Source organism: Oncorhynchus gorbuscha, unplaced genomic scaffold (assembly GCF_021184085.1).
Source record: "Oncorhynchus gorbuscha isolate QuinsamMale2020 ecotype Even-year unplaced genomic scaffold, OgorEven_v1.0 Un_scaffold_1401, whole genome shotgun sequence".
Taxonomy (NCBI): domain Eukaryota; kingdom Metazoa; phylum Chordata; class Actinopteri; order Salmoniformes; family Salmonidae; genus Oncorhynchus; species Oncorhynchus gorbuscha.
In genome coordinates this window covers 32,641-54,270 of record NW_025746187.1, presented here as the reverse complement: position 1 = coordinate 54,270, position 21,630 = coordinate 32,641, and the positions used below count along the sequence as shown (strand labels likewise).

The window sequence follows — 21,630 nt, the reverse complement described above, 5'->3', positions numbered from 1 at the left end:
ATAAAATACAATCCGGATAAATCCATACCAACCGAGACAGTTAACTGTTATGGGTGTAAGATGGCACCGTGATGCCATCTGTTGGTACTCTTGTGTTTTACCGGGGTGCTTGAGATACCCGGATGTGTTGTCATGTACTGAACATGTACGCATCAATGCCTCTGTCTCGTCATTTAACATTCAAACATTAACCAGAGGGGTTATCCTACGAAGCATGCTAGATCTACTCAGGGTCTTTCTAAAGCTAACCAGCTTCCGCTTGCTTCACATCCCAGTTCAGGCGTCATGTACCTAACGCAGGTGGATATTGCTTGTACGCCTGCCGTTAACTCTAGAAGGCTTGTAAAACAGCTTGCGCGTGCATGTCGCACGTGGCTAGTCGGAACGGCGAACTCTTCATCGCGACAATGCTGAAACATCAATCCGTGGGCGACTCAGTGCAACATTTTCATTTGTGCAGAAATCAAGAGAAAATAAAAGTTATTTTGGAAATTCAGCAGGTTGTGGTGTGAAATTGGCTTTTAGAAGTGCCTTTATTTTATCACTCATCATTAACGCGTTTTTTTATTAGATTATTTATCATGAATTAGTCTTTATTTTTTATTACTTATCACAAGTGACGTATTTGGTGTGCTTATCAATGCACAACAACCACAGGCACCCCCCCCCCTCCTATCAATAAAATAATATTATAAAGTCATACAGAAATGCTACTAGGGGTGAAGTTTAGAATGCAGTCCGTCATTACTAAATGTGAAACGTTAGATATTTTAACATTACTATTTTTTAACACACACACAAAATATATATATTTAAAATCAGTCGTCTTGCTCAAATGAAGGGGATGATGACACACAGGGAGGGAATCTGATTTGATCGATCATTTAATTCAAGGTAAGTGGAGTTAGCCTGCCTCGGAGAGGTTAGTTCTGGAGGATTCGTTGCCATAGAAACGGACCTTTGCTAAAAGGTCGCATCACCGGTTATCCCGAGTTCCACTCATAAGGGTCCTGTTCAGTAGAGAGCGTAATAAACTAAAACAAGTGTTTCTTATTGGACAAGTTCAGGTCATTTCACCTCCCGTTTCAGTCAGTTTTGTTCCGTTATTGCCTACTGAACTAGGCCCCAGGTGGACAGGTTCATGGTGGCATTCACAGCATTCACCCCCAGTCGGGAACACGTGATACCGTGACGTCACTACGTTCTGACCGAGTCAGCCAACCCTTCAGTCCAAAGCCATATGATACCGTGACGTCACTACGTTCTGACCGAGTCAGCCAACCCTTCAGTCCAAAGCCATATGATACCGTGACGTCACTACGTTCTGACCGAGTCAGCCAACCCTTCAGTCCAAAGCCATATGATACCGTGAGCGTCACTACGTTCTGAGGAGTCAGCCAACCCTTCAGTCCAGAGCCATATGATACCGTGACTTTCAGCCAACCCTTCAGTCCAAAGCCATATGATACGTTCTGACCGAGTCAGCCAACCTTCAGTCCAAAGCCATATGATACCGTGAGGTCACTACGTTCTGACCGAGTCAGCCAACCCTTCAGTCCCGTGAGGTCACTACGTTCTGACCGAGTCAGCCAACCCTTCAGTCCAAAGCCATATGATACCGTGGACGTCACTACCTTCTGACCGAGTCAGCCAACCCTTCAGTCCAAAGCCATATGATACCTGGCGTCACTAAGTCACAACCCTTCAGTCCAAAGCCATATTACCGTGGACGTCACTACGTTTGACCGAGTCAGCCAACCCTTCAGTCCAAAGCCATATGATACCGGTCACATTTCTGACCGAGTCAGCCAACCCTTCAGTCCAAAGCCATATGATACCGTTACGTTCTGACCGAGTCAGCCAACCCTTCAGTCCAGAGCCATATGATACCGTGGTCACCACGTTCTGACCAGGTCAGCCAACCCTTCAGTCCAAAGCCATATGATACCGTGACGTCACTACGTTCTGACCGAGTCAGCCAACCCTTCAGTCCAAAGCCATATGTTACCGTGACGTCACTACGTTCTGACCGAGTCAGCCAACCCTTCAGTCCAAAGCCATATGATACCGTGAGGTCACTACGTTCTGACCGAGTCAGCCAACCCTTCAGTCCAAAGCCATATGATACCGTGAGGTCACTACGTTCTGACCGAGTCAGCCAACCCTTCAGTCCAAAGCCATATGATACCGTTTACGTTCTGACCGAGTCAGCCAACCCTTCAGTCCAAAGCCATATGAACGTTCTGAAAGTCAGCCAACCCTTCAGTCCAAAGCCATATGATACCGTGACGTCACTACCTTCTGACCGAGTCAGCCAACCCTTCAGTCCAAAGCCATATGATACCGTGACGTCACTACGTTCTGACCGAGTCAGCCAACCCTTCAGTCCAAAGCCATATGATACCGTGACGTCACTACGTTCTGACCGAGTCAGCCAACCCTTCAGTCCAAAGCCATATGATACCGTGAGGTCACTACGTTCTGACCGAGTCAGCCAACCCTTCAGTCCAAAGCCATATGATACCGTGACGTCACTACGTTCTGACCGAGTCAGCCAACCCTTCAGTCCAAAGCCATATGATACCGTGACGTCACTACGTTCTGACCGAGTCAGCCAACCCTTCAGTCCAAAGCCATATGATTTACAGGTCGTGAAGAAAATAAACTACAGGCAGCGAGGCAGCAAACGAAGACCAATTGAAAGACCGAAAGGTGCCGAGGTCAGGACATGACCTCTAATTGTCGGGCCCTGACTGACTAGACAGCAGGGTTCGGGTCAATTCCATTTCAATTCCAGTCAATCCAGAAAATAAGACAAATTCCAATTTAAAAAAAATCTGATTGAAAAGCAATGAAGAGAAATGGAAATGGTATTTCAGTTCAAATGGTATTTCTGTTTACTTCCTGAATTGCTGGACAGGTTTGAAAACGTCCGTCTGTCCACACAAAGCCATCAGGTCCTGAATTAGGAGCCAATTGATGCTGCCTGCAGAAAAGCCCTGAGCTGGAGTCCCATCCATGTCCGGCTTTCACTTAGCATGGATAACAATCTGAATAGTGAAACAGATATTCAGTGTTGATTCCAGGCTAGCTTTTACTGGCATGGATACCAATCTGAATAGTGAAACAGATATTCAGTGTGGATTCCAGGAGCTTTTACTGGCATGGATACCAATCTGAATAGTGAAACAGATATTCAGTGTGGATTCCAGGCTAGCTTTTACTGGCATGGATACCAATCTGAATAGTGAAACAGATATTCAGTGTGGATTCCAGGCTAGCTTTTACTGGCATGGATACCAATCTGAATAGTGAAACAGATATTCAGTGTGGATTCCAGGCTAGCTTTTACTGGCATGGATACCAATCTGAATAGTGAAACAGATATTTTTAGCTTTTACTGGCATGGATACCAATCTGAATAGTGAAACAGATATTCAGTGTGGATTCCAGGCTAGCTTTTACTGGCATGGATACCAATCTGAATAGTGAAACAGATATTCAGTGTGGATTCCAGGCTAGCTTTTACTGGCATGACAGTACACCAGTTCACTTCCCAATACAAGCACAGGGGATGACCGGCACACAAAGCTATGATGACATAGTACACACATGGCCAAACCATGATGACATAGTACACACATGGCCAAACCATGATGACATAGTACACACATGTCCAAACCATGATGACATAGTACACACATGGCCAAACCATGATGACATAGTACACACATGGCCAAACCATGATGACATAGTACACACATGGCCAAACCATGATGACATAGTACACACATGGCCAAACCATGATGACATAGTACACACATGGCCAAGCCATGATGACATAGTACACACATGGCCAAGCCATGAGATATCTGAGTCGTGTAAAGGGATGTCCCTCTCCTTCCCCCTTCAGAAAATGTGTTGTTTATGATTCACAGTGACTTAACACACAACAGTGCATCATCATAACAGTGCTTTAGCCGTATTTATCTTGGTATTACTGAGATTAGTGAAAGTGTCCAACAGTCCTATCACTGTGAAACACTTCACATGGGTTACTCTGCCCGACAGTCTCTAGACATACGGTCGTCGCTGTCCGATTCCTGACATCAGATATACTGAGATGACAGGCAGGTACAATGCACCTGTCATTCATTGAGAGTTTAGTTTCTCATATAAAAATAAAGTCTTTGTCGGCCTCTTCTCCAGATCGGGGAGACTTTCTCCCCGGTCCCTTGTCTCTGTCAGGGGATTGGTCCTTGGGTTTGGAGCCGTTGTCCTCAGAGTTGTGGCGGTGGGGGCTCTGGCGATTGGCTGGGTCCGACACTGAGCCTGGTTTCACTGCTGAGGAGAAGAGGACAGGAGCTGGTTATGAGAATGAACAGCGGAGGGCGCCAAAAACAACCTTATCTGAAAAACAAACGGTTTGATTTCTGTTTTAATCTCCATTTTCTACCTAATCAGTGCTAAAAATGAGTCAAAATAACACTTCTAGATAGTAACTTGTGAAAGATGAATCAATCACATTTTCTAAAGAAAAGCAACACATTTTCCAACTTCAACTGGCACCAACTGGCATCAAAAACTGGCACCAACTGGCATCAACTGGCACCAACTGGCATCAACTGGCACCAACTGGCACCAACTGGCATCAACTGGCACCAACTCAACTGGCACCAACTGGCATCAACTGGCACCAACTGGCATCAACTGGCATCAACTGGCACCAACTGGCACCAACTGGCACCAAAGACATATTCTAAAAATATGAACGTTTCCCATGTGAAGCCTAGAGAAGCCTGGATAACTTTCTGCCTCAGGTGCCAGTTGGAGAAAGATCAGTAGGCGGTATTTTAGATTCATTTTGGTAAAAGCTCCCTTCAATTATAAGCCATCAATATCAATCAAATCACGTCCAGAAGCTCCAATAGTGAATCTCACTGCAGTCTGACCTGAACTACGGGACAAGATGAGAGATTAGAAAAGATGCAAGTGAGAGAGGAGGAGGGAAAGGAGAACTTATTCTAACCAGTACAGGGGAGGGACTTCCTGCTCTTGTGCTCGCCCACTTCCTGTTCGGTGCTGGTAGGTGATTGGCAGGCGTGTCGGGCTCTGAGATTGGCTTGTCAGCTTCCTGATCAGAATCAAACACGCTACCGTCTTCTGTTGGGACATTCACTAGGGAGAGGGTGGAGGGGGAGGGAGAGGAGGAGAGGGAGAGGAGGGAGGGAGAGGAGGGAGAGGGTGGAGGGAGGGAGAGGAGGGAGGGGAGGGGGAGGGAGGGAGAGGGGGAGGGAGGGAGAGGGGGAGGGAGGGAGAGGAGAGGGGAGGGAGGGAGGGAGGGAGAGGAGGGAGGGAGAGGGTGGAGGGAGGGAGGCTGGAGTTTAGTGCTCGTTGATCAATCAGCCATTCAATTAGCCACAGGGCCAAGCCGATTGGGGCATAGTCATTCATTCTAATTTGTCTTTCAGCACATCTGGGCTGCTAAAAATAGAATACAAGTAGGCAATGTGTGGTTCTTTATTGATGGAGTTTGTAAATAATGAGTAGCCTATCAATAACAGATCAATAACATTACATTTACATTACATTTAAGTCATTTAGCAGACACTCTTATCAGATCAATAACAGATCAATCGATAACAGATCAATAACAGATCAATAACAGATCGATAACAGATCAACAACAGATCAATAACAGATCGATAACAGATCAATAACAGATCGATACCAGATCAATAACAGATCAATAACAGATCGATAACGGATCGATAACAGATCGATAACAGATCAACAACAGATCGATAGATTCAATCTTGATCCATAGAACATGATTTCAATCAATAACCTCATTTAGCACTGAGGGTGAAGAGTGGTCTGTGGTGCCCTCAGTGACTGTTCATATGAGTAATGTTGATGTGCAACAGAGTGTGTAGTAGACTGTGTAGTAGTGTAGTAGAGTGTGTAGTAGACTATGTAGTAGTGTAGTAGAGTGTGTAGTAGACTGTGCAGTAGAGTGTGTAGGAGACTTTGTAGTAGTGTAGTAGAGTGTGCAGTAGAGTGTGTAGTAGTGTGTGCAGTAGTGTGTAGTAGTGTCTGTAGTAGAGTGTGTAGCAGTGTGTTGTAGAGTGTTATAGAGTGTGTTGTAGAGTGTGTAGTAGACTGTGTAGTAGAGTGTGTTATAGACTGTGTAGTAGTGTAGTACAGTGTGTAGTAGATTGTGTAGTAGAGTGTGTAGGAGACTGTGTAGTAGTGTAGTAGACTGTGCAGTAGTGTGTAGGAGACTGCAGTAGTGTAGTAGAGTGTAGGAGACTGTGTAGTAGTGTAGTAGAGTGTGTAGTAGACTGTGCAGTAGACTGTGCAGTAGAGTGTGTAGTAGAGTGTGTTATAGAGTGTGTAGTAGAGTGTGTAGTAGTGCATTGTAGAGTGTAGGTGACTGTAGAGTGTATAGTAGACTGTGTAGTAGACTGTATAGTAGACTGTGTAGTAGAGTAGTGTAGTAGAGTGTGTTAGTAGAGTGTGCAGTAGAGTGTGCAGTAGAGTGTGTAGTAGAGTGTGTAGTAGAGTGTGCAGTAGAGTGTGTTAGTAGAGTGTGTAGTAGAGTGTGTAGTAGAGTGTGTTAGTAGAGTGTGTAGTAGAGTGTGTTAGTAGAGTGTGCAGTAGAGTGTGCAGTAGAGTGCAGTAGAGTGTGCAGTAGAGTGTGCAGTAGAGTGTGTAGAGTGTAGTAGAGTGTGTTATAGAGTGTGTAGTAGAGTGTGTAGTAGTGTGTGTAGTAGAGTGTGTAGTAGAGTGTGTTGTAGAGTGTGTTGTAGAGTGTTGTAGAGTGTGTTGTAGAATGTGTTATAAAGTGTGTTATAGAATGTGTTATAGAGTGTGTAGTAGAGTGTGTTATAGAGTGTGTAGTAGAGTGTGTTGTAGTGTTGTAGAGTGTTATAGAGTGTGTTATATAATGTGTTATAGAGTGTGTTATATAATGTGTTGTAGAGTGTGTTGTAGAGTGTGTTATAGAGTGTGTAGTAGAGTGTGTTATAGAGTGTGTTATAGAGTGTGTTAGTAGAGTGTGTTATAGAGTGTGTTATAGAGTGTGTTATAGAGTGTGTTGTAGAGTGTGTAGTAGAGTGTGTTATAGAGTGTGTCAGTAGAGTGTGTTGTAGAATGTGTGTTTGAGTGGAAACAGAGGTCTGTGCTCCAGGGCTAAACAGCCTCTTTCCAGGCTTGTTCTATGCAGTGGACAATATATTCTGTGTACAGTCTCTTGTAGAAAGAGATAGTTTGAGGGAAACAGAGGTCTGTGTTTTAGGGCTAAACAGCCTCTCCTTCCAGGCTTATTCTATGCAGTACGTCTCTACTGAGAAGAGATACAGTTTGAGGGAAACAGAGGTCTGTGCTTTAGGGCTAAACAGCCTCTCCTTCCAGGCTTATTCTATGCAGTACGTCTCTACTGAGAAGAGATACAGTTTGAGGGAAACAGAGGTCTGTGCTTTAGGGCTAAACAGCCTCTCCTTCCATGCTTCCTCAAACGCACAGTGATGAACGACACATGGAAGTATGATAGTGTGTGACGAGGTCTGTTCCTACCTGGATGGGTAAAGGTAACCTACCTGCCTGAGCAGAGGGGCTTTTGTTGCTCCGCGTGCTCCCCAGTAGAGGACTGCCCTGCCCCTCCTTGTCCTTGTCCAAGGGGACCCTCTTCAGGCTGTAAGGCAGCATTGCCCCCTTGGGAGACACAGTCCCTCCAGGAGACTCACAGACCTCATCTGGCAGACAGAAAGAGAACCAGTATCAGAACTACACCAAGGTTTCTATTGTCCCAAAACTAGGACAGGTGTGTGTCAAATTTCCAGGTTAAGATATATCATTTATTGTTGTTTACGTAGTTGAGGACTGCGACAGGAAGCCAGATTAGTTGGCATCCTAGGTGAAGATCTGTGGTCTATTGAAAGGCAGAAGGTGTCCAGCCTCAGACCCCAGAATATTACTATTACACTATCACTAGATCTTTAATATCCAGGGGCTAGATAGTTCTAGATCTTTAATATCCAGGGGCTAGATAGTTCTAGATCTTTAATATCCAGGGGCTAGATAGTTCTAGATCTTTAATATCCAGGGGCTCGATAGTTCTAGATCTTTAACAGTTCTAGTTCTAGATCTTTAATATCCAGGGGCTAGATCTTTATATTAGATAGTTCTAGATCTTTAATATCCAGGGGCTAGATAGTTCTAGATCTTTAATATCCAGGGGCTAGATAGTTCTAGATCTTTAATATCCAGGAGCTAGATAGTTCTAGATCTTTAATATCCAGGGGATAGTTCTAGATCTCGATAGTTCTAGATCTTTAACAGATGATCTTTAAAATCCAGGGGGATAGCTAGATCCAGGGGCTAGATAGTTCTAGATCTTTAATATCCAGGAGCTAGATAGTTCTAGATCTTTATCCAGGAGCTAGATAGTTCTAGATCTTTAACATCCAGGGGCTAGATAGTTCTAGATCTTTAACAGATGTAACATCCAGGAGCTAGATAGTTCAAGATCTTTAATATCCAGGGGGCTCGATAGTTCTAGATCTTTAATATCCAGGGGCTCCAGGAGCTAGATAGTTCTAGATCTTTAACAGATGTAACATCCAGGGGCTAGAGAGTTCTAGATCTTTAACATCTAGATAGTTCAGGGGCTAGATAGTTCTAGATCCAGGGCTAGATAGTTTAGATCTTTAATATCCAGCTAGGTTCTAGATCTTTAATATCCAGGGGCTAGATAGTTCTAGATCTTTAGACATCCAGGGGCTAGATAGTTCTAGATCTTTAACAGATGTAACATCCAGGGGCTAGATAGTTCTAGATCTTTAACAGATGTAACATCCAGGGGCTAGATAGTTCTAGATCTTTAACAGATGTAACATCCAGGGGCTAGATAGTTCTAGATCTTTAACAGATTTAACATCCAGGGGCTAGATAGTTCTAGATCTTTAACAGATGTAACATCCAGGAGCTAGATAGTTCAAGATCTTTAATATCCAGGGGGCTCGATAGTTCTAGATCTTTAATATCCAGGGGCTCGATAGTTCTAGATCTTTAACAGATGTAACATCCAGGGGCTAGATAGTTCTAGATCTTTAACATCCAGGGGCTAGATCTTTAATATCCATCGAGTTCTAGATCTTTAACATCCAGGGGCTAGATAGTTCTAGATCTTTAACAGATGTAACATCCAGGGGCTAGATAGTTCTAGATCTTTAACATCCAGGGGCTAGATAGTTCTAGATCTTTAACAGATGTAACATCCAGGGGCTAGATAGATCTTTAACATCTAGATAGTTCTAGATCTTTAACATCCAGGGGCTCCAGATAGTTCTAGATCTTTAAGTTCTAGATCTTTGTAACATCCAGGAGGATAGTTCTAGATCTTTAATATCCAGGGGCTAGATAGTTCTAGATCTTTCCAGGAGCTAGATAGTTCTAGATCTTTAATATCCAGGGGCTAGATAGTTCTAGATCTTTAACAGATGTAACATCCAGGAGCTAGATAGTTCAAGATCTTTAATATCCAGGGGCTCGATAGTTCTAGATCTTTAATATCCAGGGGCTCGATAGTTCTAGATTCTAGATCTTTAACAGATGTAACATCCAGGAGCTAGATAGTTCAAGATCTTTAATATCCAGGGGGCTCGATAGTTCTAGATCTTTAATATCCAGGGGCTTGATAGTTCTAGATCTTTAACAGATGTAACATCCAGGGGCTAGAGGCTAGATCCAGGGGCTAGATAGTTCTAGATCTTTAACATCCCAGATCGTTCTAGATCTTTAACATCCAGGGGCTAGATAGTTCTAGATCTTTAACAGATGTAACATCCAGGGGCTAGATAGTTCTAGATCTTTAACAGATTAACATCCAGGGGCTAGATAGTTCTAGATCTTTAACAGATGTAACATCCAGGGGCTAGATAGTTCTAGATCTTTAATATCCAGGGGCTCGATAGTTCTAGATCTTTAACAGATGTAACATCCAGGGGCTAGATCTTTAACATCCATAGTTCTAGATCTTTAACATCCAGGGGCTAGATAGTTCTAGATCTTTAACAGATGTAACATCCAGGGGCTAGATAGTTCTAGATCTTTAACATCCAGGGGCTAGATAGTTCTAGATCTTTAACAGATGTAACATCCAGGGGCTAGATAGTTCTAGATCTTTAATATCCAGGGGCTAGATTAATCTTTAATATCCAGGGGCTAGATAGTTCTAGATCTTTAACAGATGTAACATCCAGGGGCTAGATAGTTCTAGATCTTTAACATCCAGGGGCTAGATAGTTCTAGATCTTTAACATCCAGGGGCTAGATAGTTCTAGATCTTTAACAGATGTAACATCCAGGGGCTAGATAGTTCTAGATCTTTAACAGATGTAACATCCAGGGGCTAGATAGTTCTAGATCTTTAACAATAACATCCAGGGGCTAGATAGTTCTAGTAACATCCAGGGCTAGATAGTTCTAGATCTTTAACAGATGTAACATCCAGGAGCTAGATAGTTCTAGATCTTTAATATCCAGGGGCTAGATAGTTCTAGATCGTTAACAGATGTAACATCCAGGGGCTAGATAGTTCTAGATCTTTAATATCCAGGGGCTAGATAGTTCTAGATCATCAACATATGTAACATCCAGGGGCTAGATAGTTCTAGATCTTTAATATCCAGGGGCTAGATAGTTCTAGATCATTAACATATGTAACATCCAGGGGCTAGATAGTTCTAGATCTTTAATATCCAGGGGCTAGATAGTTCTAGATCTTTAACATCCAGGGGCCTGATAGTTCTAGATCTTTAACAGATTTAACATCCAGGAATAAAACATATATACTTTGTTTATCTGATCCATAATGTATCTATGCTCCTGGTTGTTTACTATACCACAGGAATAAAACTAAAATACAGTATCAATCTGTGTTATGTAAATGCTCCATACTCTACCAACAGGGCCTAAAATGAACACACACCACCTGCCAGATGTCTCTCACCAGCCACTGTGGCGGGTGGTTGGCTCCACAGTGCATTTGGGAATAAAAATAGTCAAGTATGATCACATTTATAGTCAAATAAATGCCGCAGCAGCTGTTTTCAATGTATTTCAAAGCCACTTTGTTTCATAGCTGGTAAATTAATTGCACAAAGTCAAAGAACTGCAAATCCTATATAGTCTATTCCACCTCGCGTTGCAACACAGCCTGGCTGGGGGTGAAGAGTGGGGGGAAATATTCATCGTTAGAAGCGCTGCGGACAAGGCCTAAAAGTTGGTCTTATTTACTTGAAACTGAAGTCTACTGAAGAGATACTTTATCCTTGTGTTTCTTGACTATTTACGTTGTTTTGTTTCACAAGCCAGGTTTGTTTTTCCATGTTTGAGTTTCAACAGCTAGAGAAGAGAAGACAATGTCTCTACTAGTCAGACTCAATCTCACAGAGGCACTAACATGACTGACATCACGCTACCACGGCAACCTCCCGCCCTTAAAGGGAGTAAAAAAAATATTATTCAATAAACCACATTAATTACTTCTTACTAGTAATATATGTGCTGTTTAAGAAGCATTACAAAGAAGGCTCGTCTGTTTTTGTGTGTGTTTTATTAGTGTAATTTTAAATTAAATGACAACATTTTGTCTGGTAGATTTTTTAAAATCTACCTGCCCCAGTGGCTTGTGGACCAAATGTTATACCCTGTCTACCTATGCTCCTGGCTGTTATACATACTAATGGAAGGATATATGAATATCTAGTATATCTGTACATCTCAATGCTCCATATTACAGGCCTACCTATGCTCCTGGCTGTTATCCATACTAATGGAAGGATATAAGAATATCTAGTATATCTGTACATCTCAATGCTCCATATTACAGGCCTACCTATGCTCCTGCTACTGCTGGTGCGCGGCTTCTGAAGGATGGAGGGTCGGGCAGCGAGGGCTGGCTTGGGGCCCTGAAGATGGGGCTTAGGACTGGAACTTAGGACTGAAGTAATGCGGTTCCTAGGGGCCGTCTCTGGTTTGGTCTCCCCACCACGAGGACTCTTCTCTGGGGAGCCGACCACCACCACCCCCTCTGCCTTGGAGCCACCTGGAGACCTGCTCTCTGTTGGGATAGGCTGGCCCTTCACTGCTCACACACACACACAATCAAATCTAAATGTTCATGTGTCACATGCGCCGAATACAACAGGTGTAGGTAGACCTTACAGTGAAATGCTGAATACAACAGGTGTAGTAGACCTTACAGTGAAATGCTGAATACAACAGGTGTAGTAGACCTTACAGTGACATGCTGAATACAACAGGTGTAGTAGACCTTACAGTGAAATGCTGAATACAACAGGTGTAGTAGACCTTACAGTGAAATGCTGAATACAACAGGTGTAGGTAGACCTTACAGTGAAATGCTGAATACAACAGGTGTAGTAGACCTTACAGTGAAATGCTGAATACAACAGGTGTAGTAGACCTTACAGTGAAATGCTGAATACAACAGGTGTAGTAGACCTTACAGTGAAATGCTGAATACAACAGGTGTAGTAGACCTCACAGTGAAATGCTGAATACAACAGGTGTAGTAGACCTCACAGTGAAATGCTGAATACAACAGGTGTAGTAGACCTCACAGTGAAATGCTGAATACAACAGGTGTAGTAGACCTCACAGTGAAATGCTGAATACAACAGGTGTAAGTAGACCTCACAGTGAAATGCTGAATACAACAGGTGTAGGTAGACCTCACAGTGAAATGCTGAATACAACAGGTGTAGTAGACCTCACAGTGAAATGCTGAATACAACAGGTGTAGTAGACCTCACAGTGAAATGCTGAATACAACAGGTGTAGTAGACCTCACAGTGAAATGCTGAATACAACAGGTGTAGTAGACCTTACAGTGAAATGCTGAATACAACAGGTGTAGTAGACCTTACAGTGAAATGCTGAATACAACAGGTGTAGTAGACCTCATAGTGAAATGCTGAATACAACAGGTGTAGTAGACCTCACAGTGAAATGCTGAATACAACAGGTGTAGGTAGACCTTACAGTGAAATGCTGAATACAACAGGTGTAGTAGACCTTACAGTGAAATGCTGAATACAACAGGTGTAGTAGACCTCACAGTGAAATGCTGAATACAACAGGTGTAGTAGACCTTACAGTGAAATGCTGAATACAACAGGTGTAGTAGACCTTACAGTGAAATGCTGAATACAACAGGTGTAGTAGACCTTACAGTGAAATGCTGACTACAACAGGTGTAGTAGACCTCACAGTGAAATGCTGAATACAACAGGTGTAGTAGACCTCACAGTGAAATGCTGAATACAACAGGTGTAGTAGACCTTACAGTGAAATGCTGAATACAACAGGTGTAGTAGACCTTACAGTGAAATGCTGAATACAACAGGTGTAGTAGACCTCACAGTGAAATGCTTAATACAACAGGTGTAGTAGACCTCACAGTGAAATGCTGAATACAACAGGTGTAGTAGACCTCACAGTGAAATGCTGAATACAACAGGTGTAGTAGACCTTACAGTGAAATGCTGAATACAACAGGTGTAGTAGACCTCACAGTGAAATGCTGAATACAACAGATGTAGTAGACCTCACAGTGAAATGCTGAATACAACAGGTGTAGTAGACCTCACAGTGAAATGCTGACTTAGAAGCCCTTAACCAACAAAGCAGTTTTAAGAAAAATAAGTAAGTGTTAAGAAATTATTTACTGAAATAAACTGAAGTAAAAAAAAAAAGAAGATAAATAACAAATAATTAAAGGAGCAACAATAAAATAACAATAGTGAGGATATATAGTCGGACACACATGGCCATTCACGGGACACACAGAAGGCAACAAGTCACACAAACGATTCACAAACGATTCACAAACGATTCACAAACGATTCACAAACGATTCACAAACGATTCACAAATTATTCACAACTGATTCACAAAACAAGTCTTCTGGTTCAGTCACTAACTGTGCTAATCACTTCATTACCTTCAGTCACATGCAAACACATGCATGAGGTCATGTCCAAGATAAGCTTCAATTTGACCGTCTAAATCAAGGCAGTCAGGGTGAATCGATACACATCTGTGGGTTCAGGAAGTATGGTCTCCCACGTCATGTGATTCCCACTTTGTAAACATAAACCAGCCAGTAGAGATGCACTCACCGCTGCCACTGCTGTCTGGACTGGACGACTGGTCATACTGGTCCTGGGGGAGACAGACAGACAACCCTGGGGGTTCAGTCACAGCATCTACTATACATCGACCTACTACTAGTGTGGACGTTACTGTCTCCTATCGACTTTAGCATCCCAGCTTGCTCTTAGAATACAATAAGTGTTGTGCTGTATTTATTTCCGGCAGCAGGTGGCGCTGTAGTGTAACAGAGTGGCTGGGCTGAGGTCCAGCCATACAGCTCAGCACCATGACCCCGCCAACAGATGGCTCATGACAGGCCGCTTGGAGTTTGCCAAAAGGCTCCTAAAGGATTCTCAGACCATGAGAAACAAGATTCTCTGGTCTGATGAAACCAAGATTGAACTCTTTGGCCTGAATGAATGCCAAGCGTCACGTCTGGAGGAAACCTGGCACCATCCCTACGGTGAAGCATGGTGGTGTCAGCATCATGCTGTGGGGATGTCTTTCAGCGGCAGGGACTGGGAGACTAGTCAGGATCCAGGGAAAGATGAACAGAGCAAAGTACAGAGAGATCCTTGAAGAAAACCTGCTGAAAATAGCTGTGCAGCGACGCTCCCCATCCAACCTGACAGAGCTTGAGAGGATCTGCAGATAAGAATGGGAGAAACTCCCAAAATACAGGTGTGCCAAGCTTGTAGTGTCATACCCAAGAAGACTCGAGGCTGTACTCGTTGCCAAAGGTGCTTCAACAGATTAGGGCCTAATTAATGTAATTCAATGGAATGATTTCCTGATTTGAATTGTAAATCAGTAAAATAGTTTAAACTATGCTTATATTTTTGTTCAGTATATAAACCAGTACAGACAGTTACAGTAATATATTACTTTTGATTCACCAGTACAGATGTAGTAACAGTAATATATTACTTTTGGTTCTTCGGTACTGACTGATGTAGTTACAGTAATATATTACTTTTGATTCACCCGTACAGCTAGATGTAGAAACAGTAATATATTACTTTTGGTTCTCCAGTACTGACTGATGTAGTTACAGTAATATATTACTCTTGATTCACCGGTACAGACAGATGTGGTAACAGTAATATATTACTTTTGGTTCTCCAGCAGACAGATGTAGTTACAGTAATATATTACTTTTGATTCACCGGTACTGACCTTATGTGATCCGAAGGTCCGTCTCTCCTGCTTGGCCTTCATCTCCGCCAGGAGTCCAGTCCCCATCACCTGCACCCCGTAGCGCCTCCCCCCCTGGGGACTACCCTTACTGTCCCCCTCTGACACCTCATCCATAGAGTCTGGGGTCCGTAGCTCCTCAGACCGGTCTGAGCTGCTGCTGCACTCCAGGGGTTGGGTGAGCTGGCTGGGATGAGTGGGCTGGGTCTTGGCCTCCTTGACCTTGGTTGGTGGTTCTGGAGCTTGGCTCTTCAGGGAGGCCTTAGGGGAGGAAGGCCCCTCGGGGACAGTGGTTACTAGAGCTGGGGTTAGGGCTGGAGCTGGGGTAGACTGGTTCTTCTCTGACTTGTCTTTGTCTGAAGTCTTGTCTTTGTCTGAAGACTTGGAGGTGCGAGACTTGATGAGGTTGAGGAAACCTCCTTTACTCCTCTTCTTCTCCCCGTCCTGGGAGTCTGAACTCTTTAGGGAACGTCTGAGAGGGGGAGAGAGGGGGAAGGAGAGAGGGGGAGTGAGAGAGAGGGAGAGAGAGAGGAAGAAGTGAGAGACGGAGAGAGGGGGAGTGAGAGAGAGAGAGAGGAAGGAGTGAGAGACGGAGAGAGGGGGAGTGAGAGAGAGAGAAAGGAGTGAGAGACAGAGGAGTGAGAGACGGAGAGAGGGGGAGTGAGAGAGAGAAAGTTAACTTTTTCAATATAAACATGGCTGAAAGAGCAAGAGGACAAGTAATTGTTCATAGTGATGAGTCGTAACGCTAACTTCGAGTCCATCTTGGTGACTTTCTTGGAGAAGAACTTCGTCCACCCCTCATCAACCCTTCCATGCAGGCCGTTCTGCTCTCCGTCCTGAGACGTGGTGCTGCTGATTTGCTGTGAAGTAAAAATACAGGGTTGTTATAACACCATACAGGGTTGTTATAACACCATACCAATCTGGGGTTGTTATAACACCATGACAATACAGGGTTGTTATAACACCATACCACTACAGGGTTGTTATAACACCATGACAATACAGGGTTGTTATAACACCATGACAATACAGGGTTGTTATAACACCATGACAATACAGGGTTGTTATAACACCATACCACTACAGGGTTGTTATAACACCATGACAATACAGGGTTGTTATAACACCATGACAATACAGGGTTGTTATAACACCATACAGGGTTGTTATAACACCATACCACTACAGGGTTGTTATAACACCATACCACTACAGGGTTGTTATAACACCATACCACTACAGGGTTGTTATAACACCATGACAATACAGGGTTGTTATAACACCATGACAATACAGGGTTGTTATAACACCATACAGGGTTGTTATAACACCATACCACTACAGGGTTGTTATAACACAATACAGGGTTGTTATAACACCATACCACTACAGGGTTGTTATAACACCATGACAATACAGGGTTGTTATAACACCATGACAATACAGGGTTGTTATAACACCATGACAATACAGGGTTGTTATAACACCATACAGGGTTGTTATAACACCATACAGGGTTGTTATAACACCATACCACTACAGGGTTGTTATAACACAATACAGGGTTGTTATAACACCATACCACTACAGGGTTGTTATAACACCATGACAATACAGGGTTGTTATAACACCATACAGGGTTGTTATAACACCGTGCCAATACAGGGTTGTTATAACACCATACCACTACAGGGTTGTTATAACACCATACCACTACAGGGTTGTTATAACACCATGACAATACAGGGTTGTTATAACACCATGACAATACAGGGTTGTTATAACACCATACCACTACAGGGTTGTTATAACACAATACAGGGTTGTTATAACACCATACCACTACAGGGTTGTTATAACACCATGACAATACAGGGTTGTTATAACACAATACAGGGTTGTTATAACACCATACCACTACAGGGTTGTTATAACACCATGACAATACAGGGTTGTTATAACACCATACAGGGTTGTTATAACACCGTGCCAATACAGGGTTGTTATAACACCATACCACTACAGGGTTGTTATAACACCGTGCCAATACAGGGTTGTTATAACACCATACCACTACAGGGTTGTTATAACACCATGACAATACAGGGTTGTTATAACACCATACCACTACAGGGTTGTTATAACACCATGACAATACAGGGTTGTTATAACACAATACAGGGTTGTTATAACACCATACCACTACAGGGTTGTTATAACACAATACAGGGTTGTTATAACACCATACCACTACAGGGTTGTTATAACACAATACAGGGTTGTTATAACACCATACCACTACAGGGTTGTTATAACACAATACAGGGTTGTTATAACACCATACCACTACAGGGTTGTTATAACACAATACAGGGTTGTTATAACACCATGACAATACAGGGTTGTTATAACACCATACCACTACAGGGTTGTTATAACACAATACAGAGTTGTTATAACACCATGACAATACAGGGTTGTTATAACACCATACCAATACAGGGTTGTTATAACACCATACCAGATAAACTACTTCATAAAGTAAGAGAGGACTAGTTGTGTGTTTGAGAACAAGCGTAAAAGGTGTTTCTAAAATAAACACCGTACTCACTTCCAAAGGTTCTTACTCTGGGGTTGTTGTTAGAACTAAATAACTGACATCTCCCTTACTGTCCTGCTCATTCCCCCAGCAGTAACTCACAGAGGCGATACTCACCGGTATCTTACTGGACTGCTCATTCCCCCAGCAGTAACTCACAGAGGCGATACTCACCAGTATCTTACTGGACTGCTCATTCCCCCAGCAGTAACTCACAGTGACGATACTCACCGGTATCTTACTGTCCTGCTCATTCCCCCAGCAGTAACTCACAGAGGCGATACTCACCGGTATCTTACTGGACTGCTCATTCCCCCAGCAGTAACTCACAGAGGCGATACTCACCGGTATCTTACTGGACTGCTCATTCCCCCAGCAGTAACTCACAGAGGCGATACACTCACCGGTATCTTACTGTCCTGCTCATTCCCCCAGCAGTAACTCACAGAGGCGATACTCACCGGTATCTTACTGGACTGCATCTTCTTGTTCCTGCGAACCTACAACTAGGGCGTAGTTTGGTGAAGTGCTGCAGCTTCTTGGCCTCGTCTGAGGGCAGTTCTCCCACTGTATGCCCCTCTCGGTCTCTTCTCTGACCTCTAGAGGGTAGGAGCAGGGAAGGTGCAGGAGGGTCCTCTGTGTGGATAGGAACATCTTCCAGGGCCTTGTCAAGGTCAAACTCCATCTCTACAAGGTCAGAGGTCACAGGTTATAGACAGGTCAGAGGATTACATACTGTAGATGGTGGGAACATTATGAATAAGTAGCAGTTCATATCTAGTAAGACTATGTAATGAAACACATTTCACAAAACACATTTCTGCATTTATAAATTAACCTAAAACTAGAAGGTGTGTTATCTAAACCAGCTCTCTGTCAGAACCTACAACTAGAGGTATGTTATCTAAACCAGCTCTCTGTCAGAACCTAAAACAGCTCTCTGTCAGAACCTACAACTAGAGGTATGTTATCTAAACCAGCTCTCTGTCAGAACCTACAACTAGAGGTGTGTTATCTAAACCAGCTCTCTGTCAGAACCTACAACTAGAGGTATGTTATCTAAACCAGCTCTCTGTCAGAACCTAAAACAGCTCTCTGTCAGAACCTACAACTAGAGGTATGTTATCTAAACCAGCTCTCTGTCAGAACCTAAAACTAGAGGTATGTTATCTAAACCAGCTCTCTGTCAGAACCTAAAACTAGAGGTATGTTATCTAAACCAGCTCTCTGTCAGAACCTAAACCAGCTCTCTGTCAGAACCTACAACTAGAGGTATGTTATCTAAACCAGCTCTCTGTCAGAACCTAAACCAGCTCTCTGTCAGAACCTAAACCAGCTCTCTGTCAGAACCTACAACTAGAGGTATGTTATCTAAACCAGCTCTCTGTCAGAACCTACAACTAGAGGTGTGTTATCTAAACCAGCTCTCAGTCAGAACCTACAACTAGAGGTATGTTATCTAAACCAGCTCTCTGTCAGAACGTACAACTAGAGGTGTGTTATCTAAACCAGCTCTCTGTCAGAACCTAAAACAGCTCTCTGTCAGAACCTAAAACAGCTCTCTGTCAGAACCTACAACTAGAGGTATGTTATCTAAACCAGCTCTCTGTCAGAACCTAAACTAGAGGTATGTTATCTAAACCAGCTCTCTGTCAGAACCTACAACTAGAGGTATGTTATCTAAACCAGCTCTCTGTCAGAACCTAAACCAGCTCTCTGTCAGAACCTACAACTAGAGGTATGTTATCTAAACCAGCTCTCTGTCAGAACCTACAACTAGAGGTATGTTAACTAAACCAGCTCTCTGTCAGAACCTACAACTAGAGGTATGTTATCTAGTTAATTATTCATAAGCTTCTCGTACAGGTAGGAACACCACAACAATCTGTCATGGTCCACACGTCACAACGTTGATCTGATACCAGCGCTCTGCTTGGTCGAGGAGACTCACCGAAGGCACGAGAAACTGGACGGAGCATTCTACTGTGGATGCTTTTCCTCTTGGACTTGGGAGTCATCTGGAAAGAACACAGATATTTACGCATAAGAGACGCCATAACGGCTATGATCAAAACCTTCTGATACTCAGCCAGCCCTCTTACAGTAGACTGGGAGGTCACTTTCAATCCACAATCACAAAACACACTTCACTGAGTGTAATGTATCAATGCTGCACTTGAATTCAGGACATCATTTCAATACTAGTTTGCGTAAAAGATGAAGTGATCTTTATCTTTTTTTTTTTTTTTCCCTCTCGCTTATTCGGTTACCAAAACAAAACCAAAAAATGAGGACAGAAAACTAACTGTGTCCTGCTGCATCAAACCTCCAATATTAACAGGACAGAACACTAACTGACAGGAGATGTGTCCTGCTGCATCAATATTAACAGGACAGAACACTAACTGACAGGAGATGTGTCCTGCTGCATCAAACCTCCAATATTAACAGGACAGAACACTAACTGACAGGAGATGTGTCCTGCTGCATCAAACCTCCAATATTAACAGGACAGGACACTAACTAACAGGAGATGTGTCCTGCTGCATCAATATTAACAGGACAGAACACTAACTAACAGGAGATGTGTCCTGCTGCATCAATATTAACAGGACAGAACACTAACTAACAGGAGATGTGTCCTGCTGCATCAATATTAACAGGACAGGACACTAACTAATAGGAGATGTGTCCTGCTGCATCAATATTAACAGGACAGAACACTAACTGACAGGAGATGTGTCCTGCTGCATCAATATTAACAGGACAGAACACTAACTGATAGGAGATGTGTCCTGCTGCATCAAACCTCCAATATTAACAGGACAGAACACTAACTAACAGGAGATGTGTCCTGCTGCATCAATATTAACAGGACAGAACACTAACTAACAGGAGATGTGTCCTGCTGCATCAATATTAACAGGACAGGACACTAACTAATAGGAGATGTGTCCTGCTGCATCAATATTAACAGGACAGAACACTAACTGACAGGAGATGTGTCCTGCTGCATCAAACCTCCAATATTAACAGGACAGAACACTAACTAACAGGAGATGTGTCCTGCTGCATCAATATTAGAGAGAGAGAGAGGAGAGAAAGAGAGAGAGAGGAGAGAGAGAGAGAGAGAGAGAGAGCGAGAGAGCGAGAGAGAGAGAGAGAGAGAGAGAGAGAGAGAGAGAGAGAGAGAGAGGAGAACGATAGAGAGGAGAAAGAGAGAGAGGATAGAGAGAGAGAGAGAGAGAGAGAGAGAGAGAGAGAGAGAGAGAGAGAGAGAGAGAGAGAGAGGAGAGAGAGAGAGAGAGGAGAACGATAGAGAGGAGAAAGAGAGAGAGGATAGAGAGAGAGAGAGAGAGAGAGAGAGAGAGAGAGAGAGAGAGAGAGAGAGAGAGAGAGAGAGAGAGAGAGAGAGAGAAAGAGAGAGAGAGGAGAACGAGAGAGAGGAGAACGAGAGAGAGGAGAAAGAGAGAGAGGAGAAAGAGAGAGAGGAGAAAGAGAGAGAGGAGAAAGAGAGAGAGGAGAAAGAGAGAGAGGAGAAAGAGAGAGAGAGAGAGAGAGAGAGAGAGAGAGAGAGAGAGAGAGAGAGAGAGAGAGAGAGAGAGAGAGAGAGAGAGAGAGAGAGAGAGAGAGAGAGAGAGAGAGAG

At 43.3% G+C, this 21,630-nt stretch overlaps 1 protein-coding gene and 1 pseudogene across 1 annotated transcript; both read right to left on the bottom strand.

The window, feature by feature from the left end:
- Window positions 1-1,840: 1,840 nt before the first annotated feature.
- Window positions 1,841-3,230, bottom strand: LOC124022469. The gene is made up of 3 exons (XM_046337386.1): window positions 3,225-3,230; window positions 2,260-2,665; window positions 1,841-2,163 (listed from the first exon to the last, which is right to left on the bottom strand). The coding sequence occupies exons 1-3, from the start codon at window positions 3,228-3,230 to the stop codon at window positions 1,841-1,843; spliced, it is 735 nt and encodes a 244-aa protein (XP_046193342.1).
- Window positions 3,231-3,728: 498 nt separating this feature from the next.
- LOC124022471 overlaps window positions 3,729-21,630 on the bottom strand; it is a 50,267-nt pseudogene continuing 32,365 nt past the window's right edge.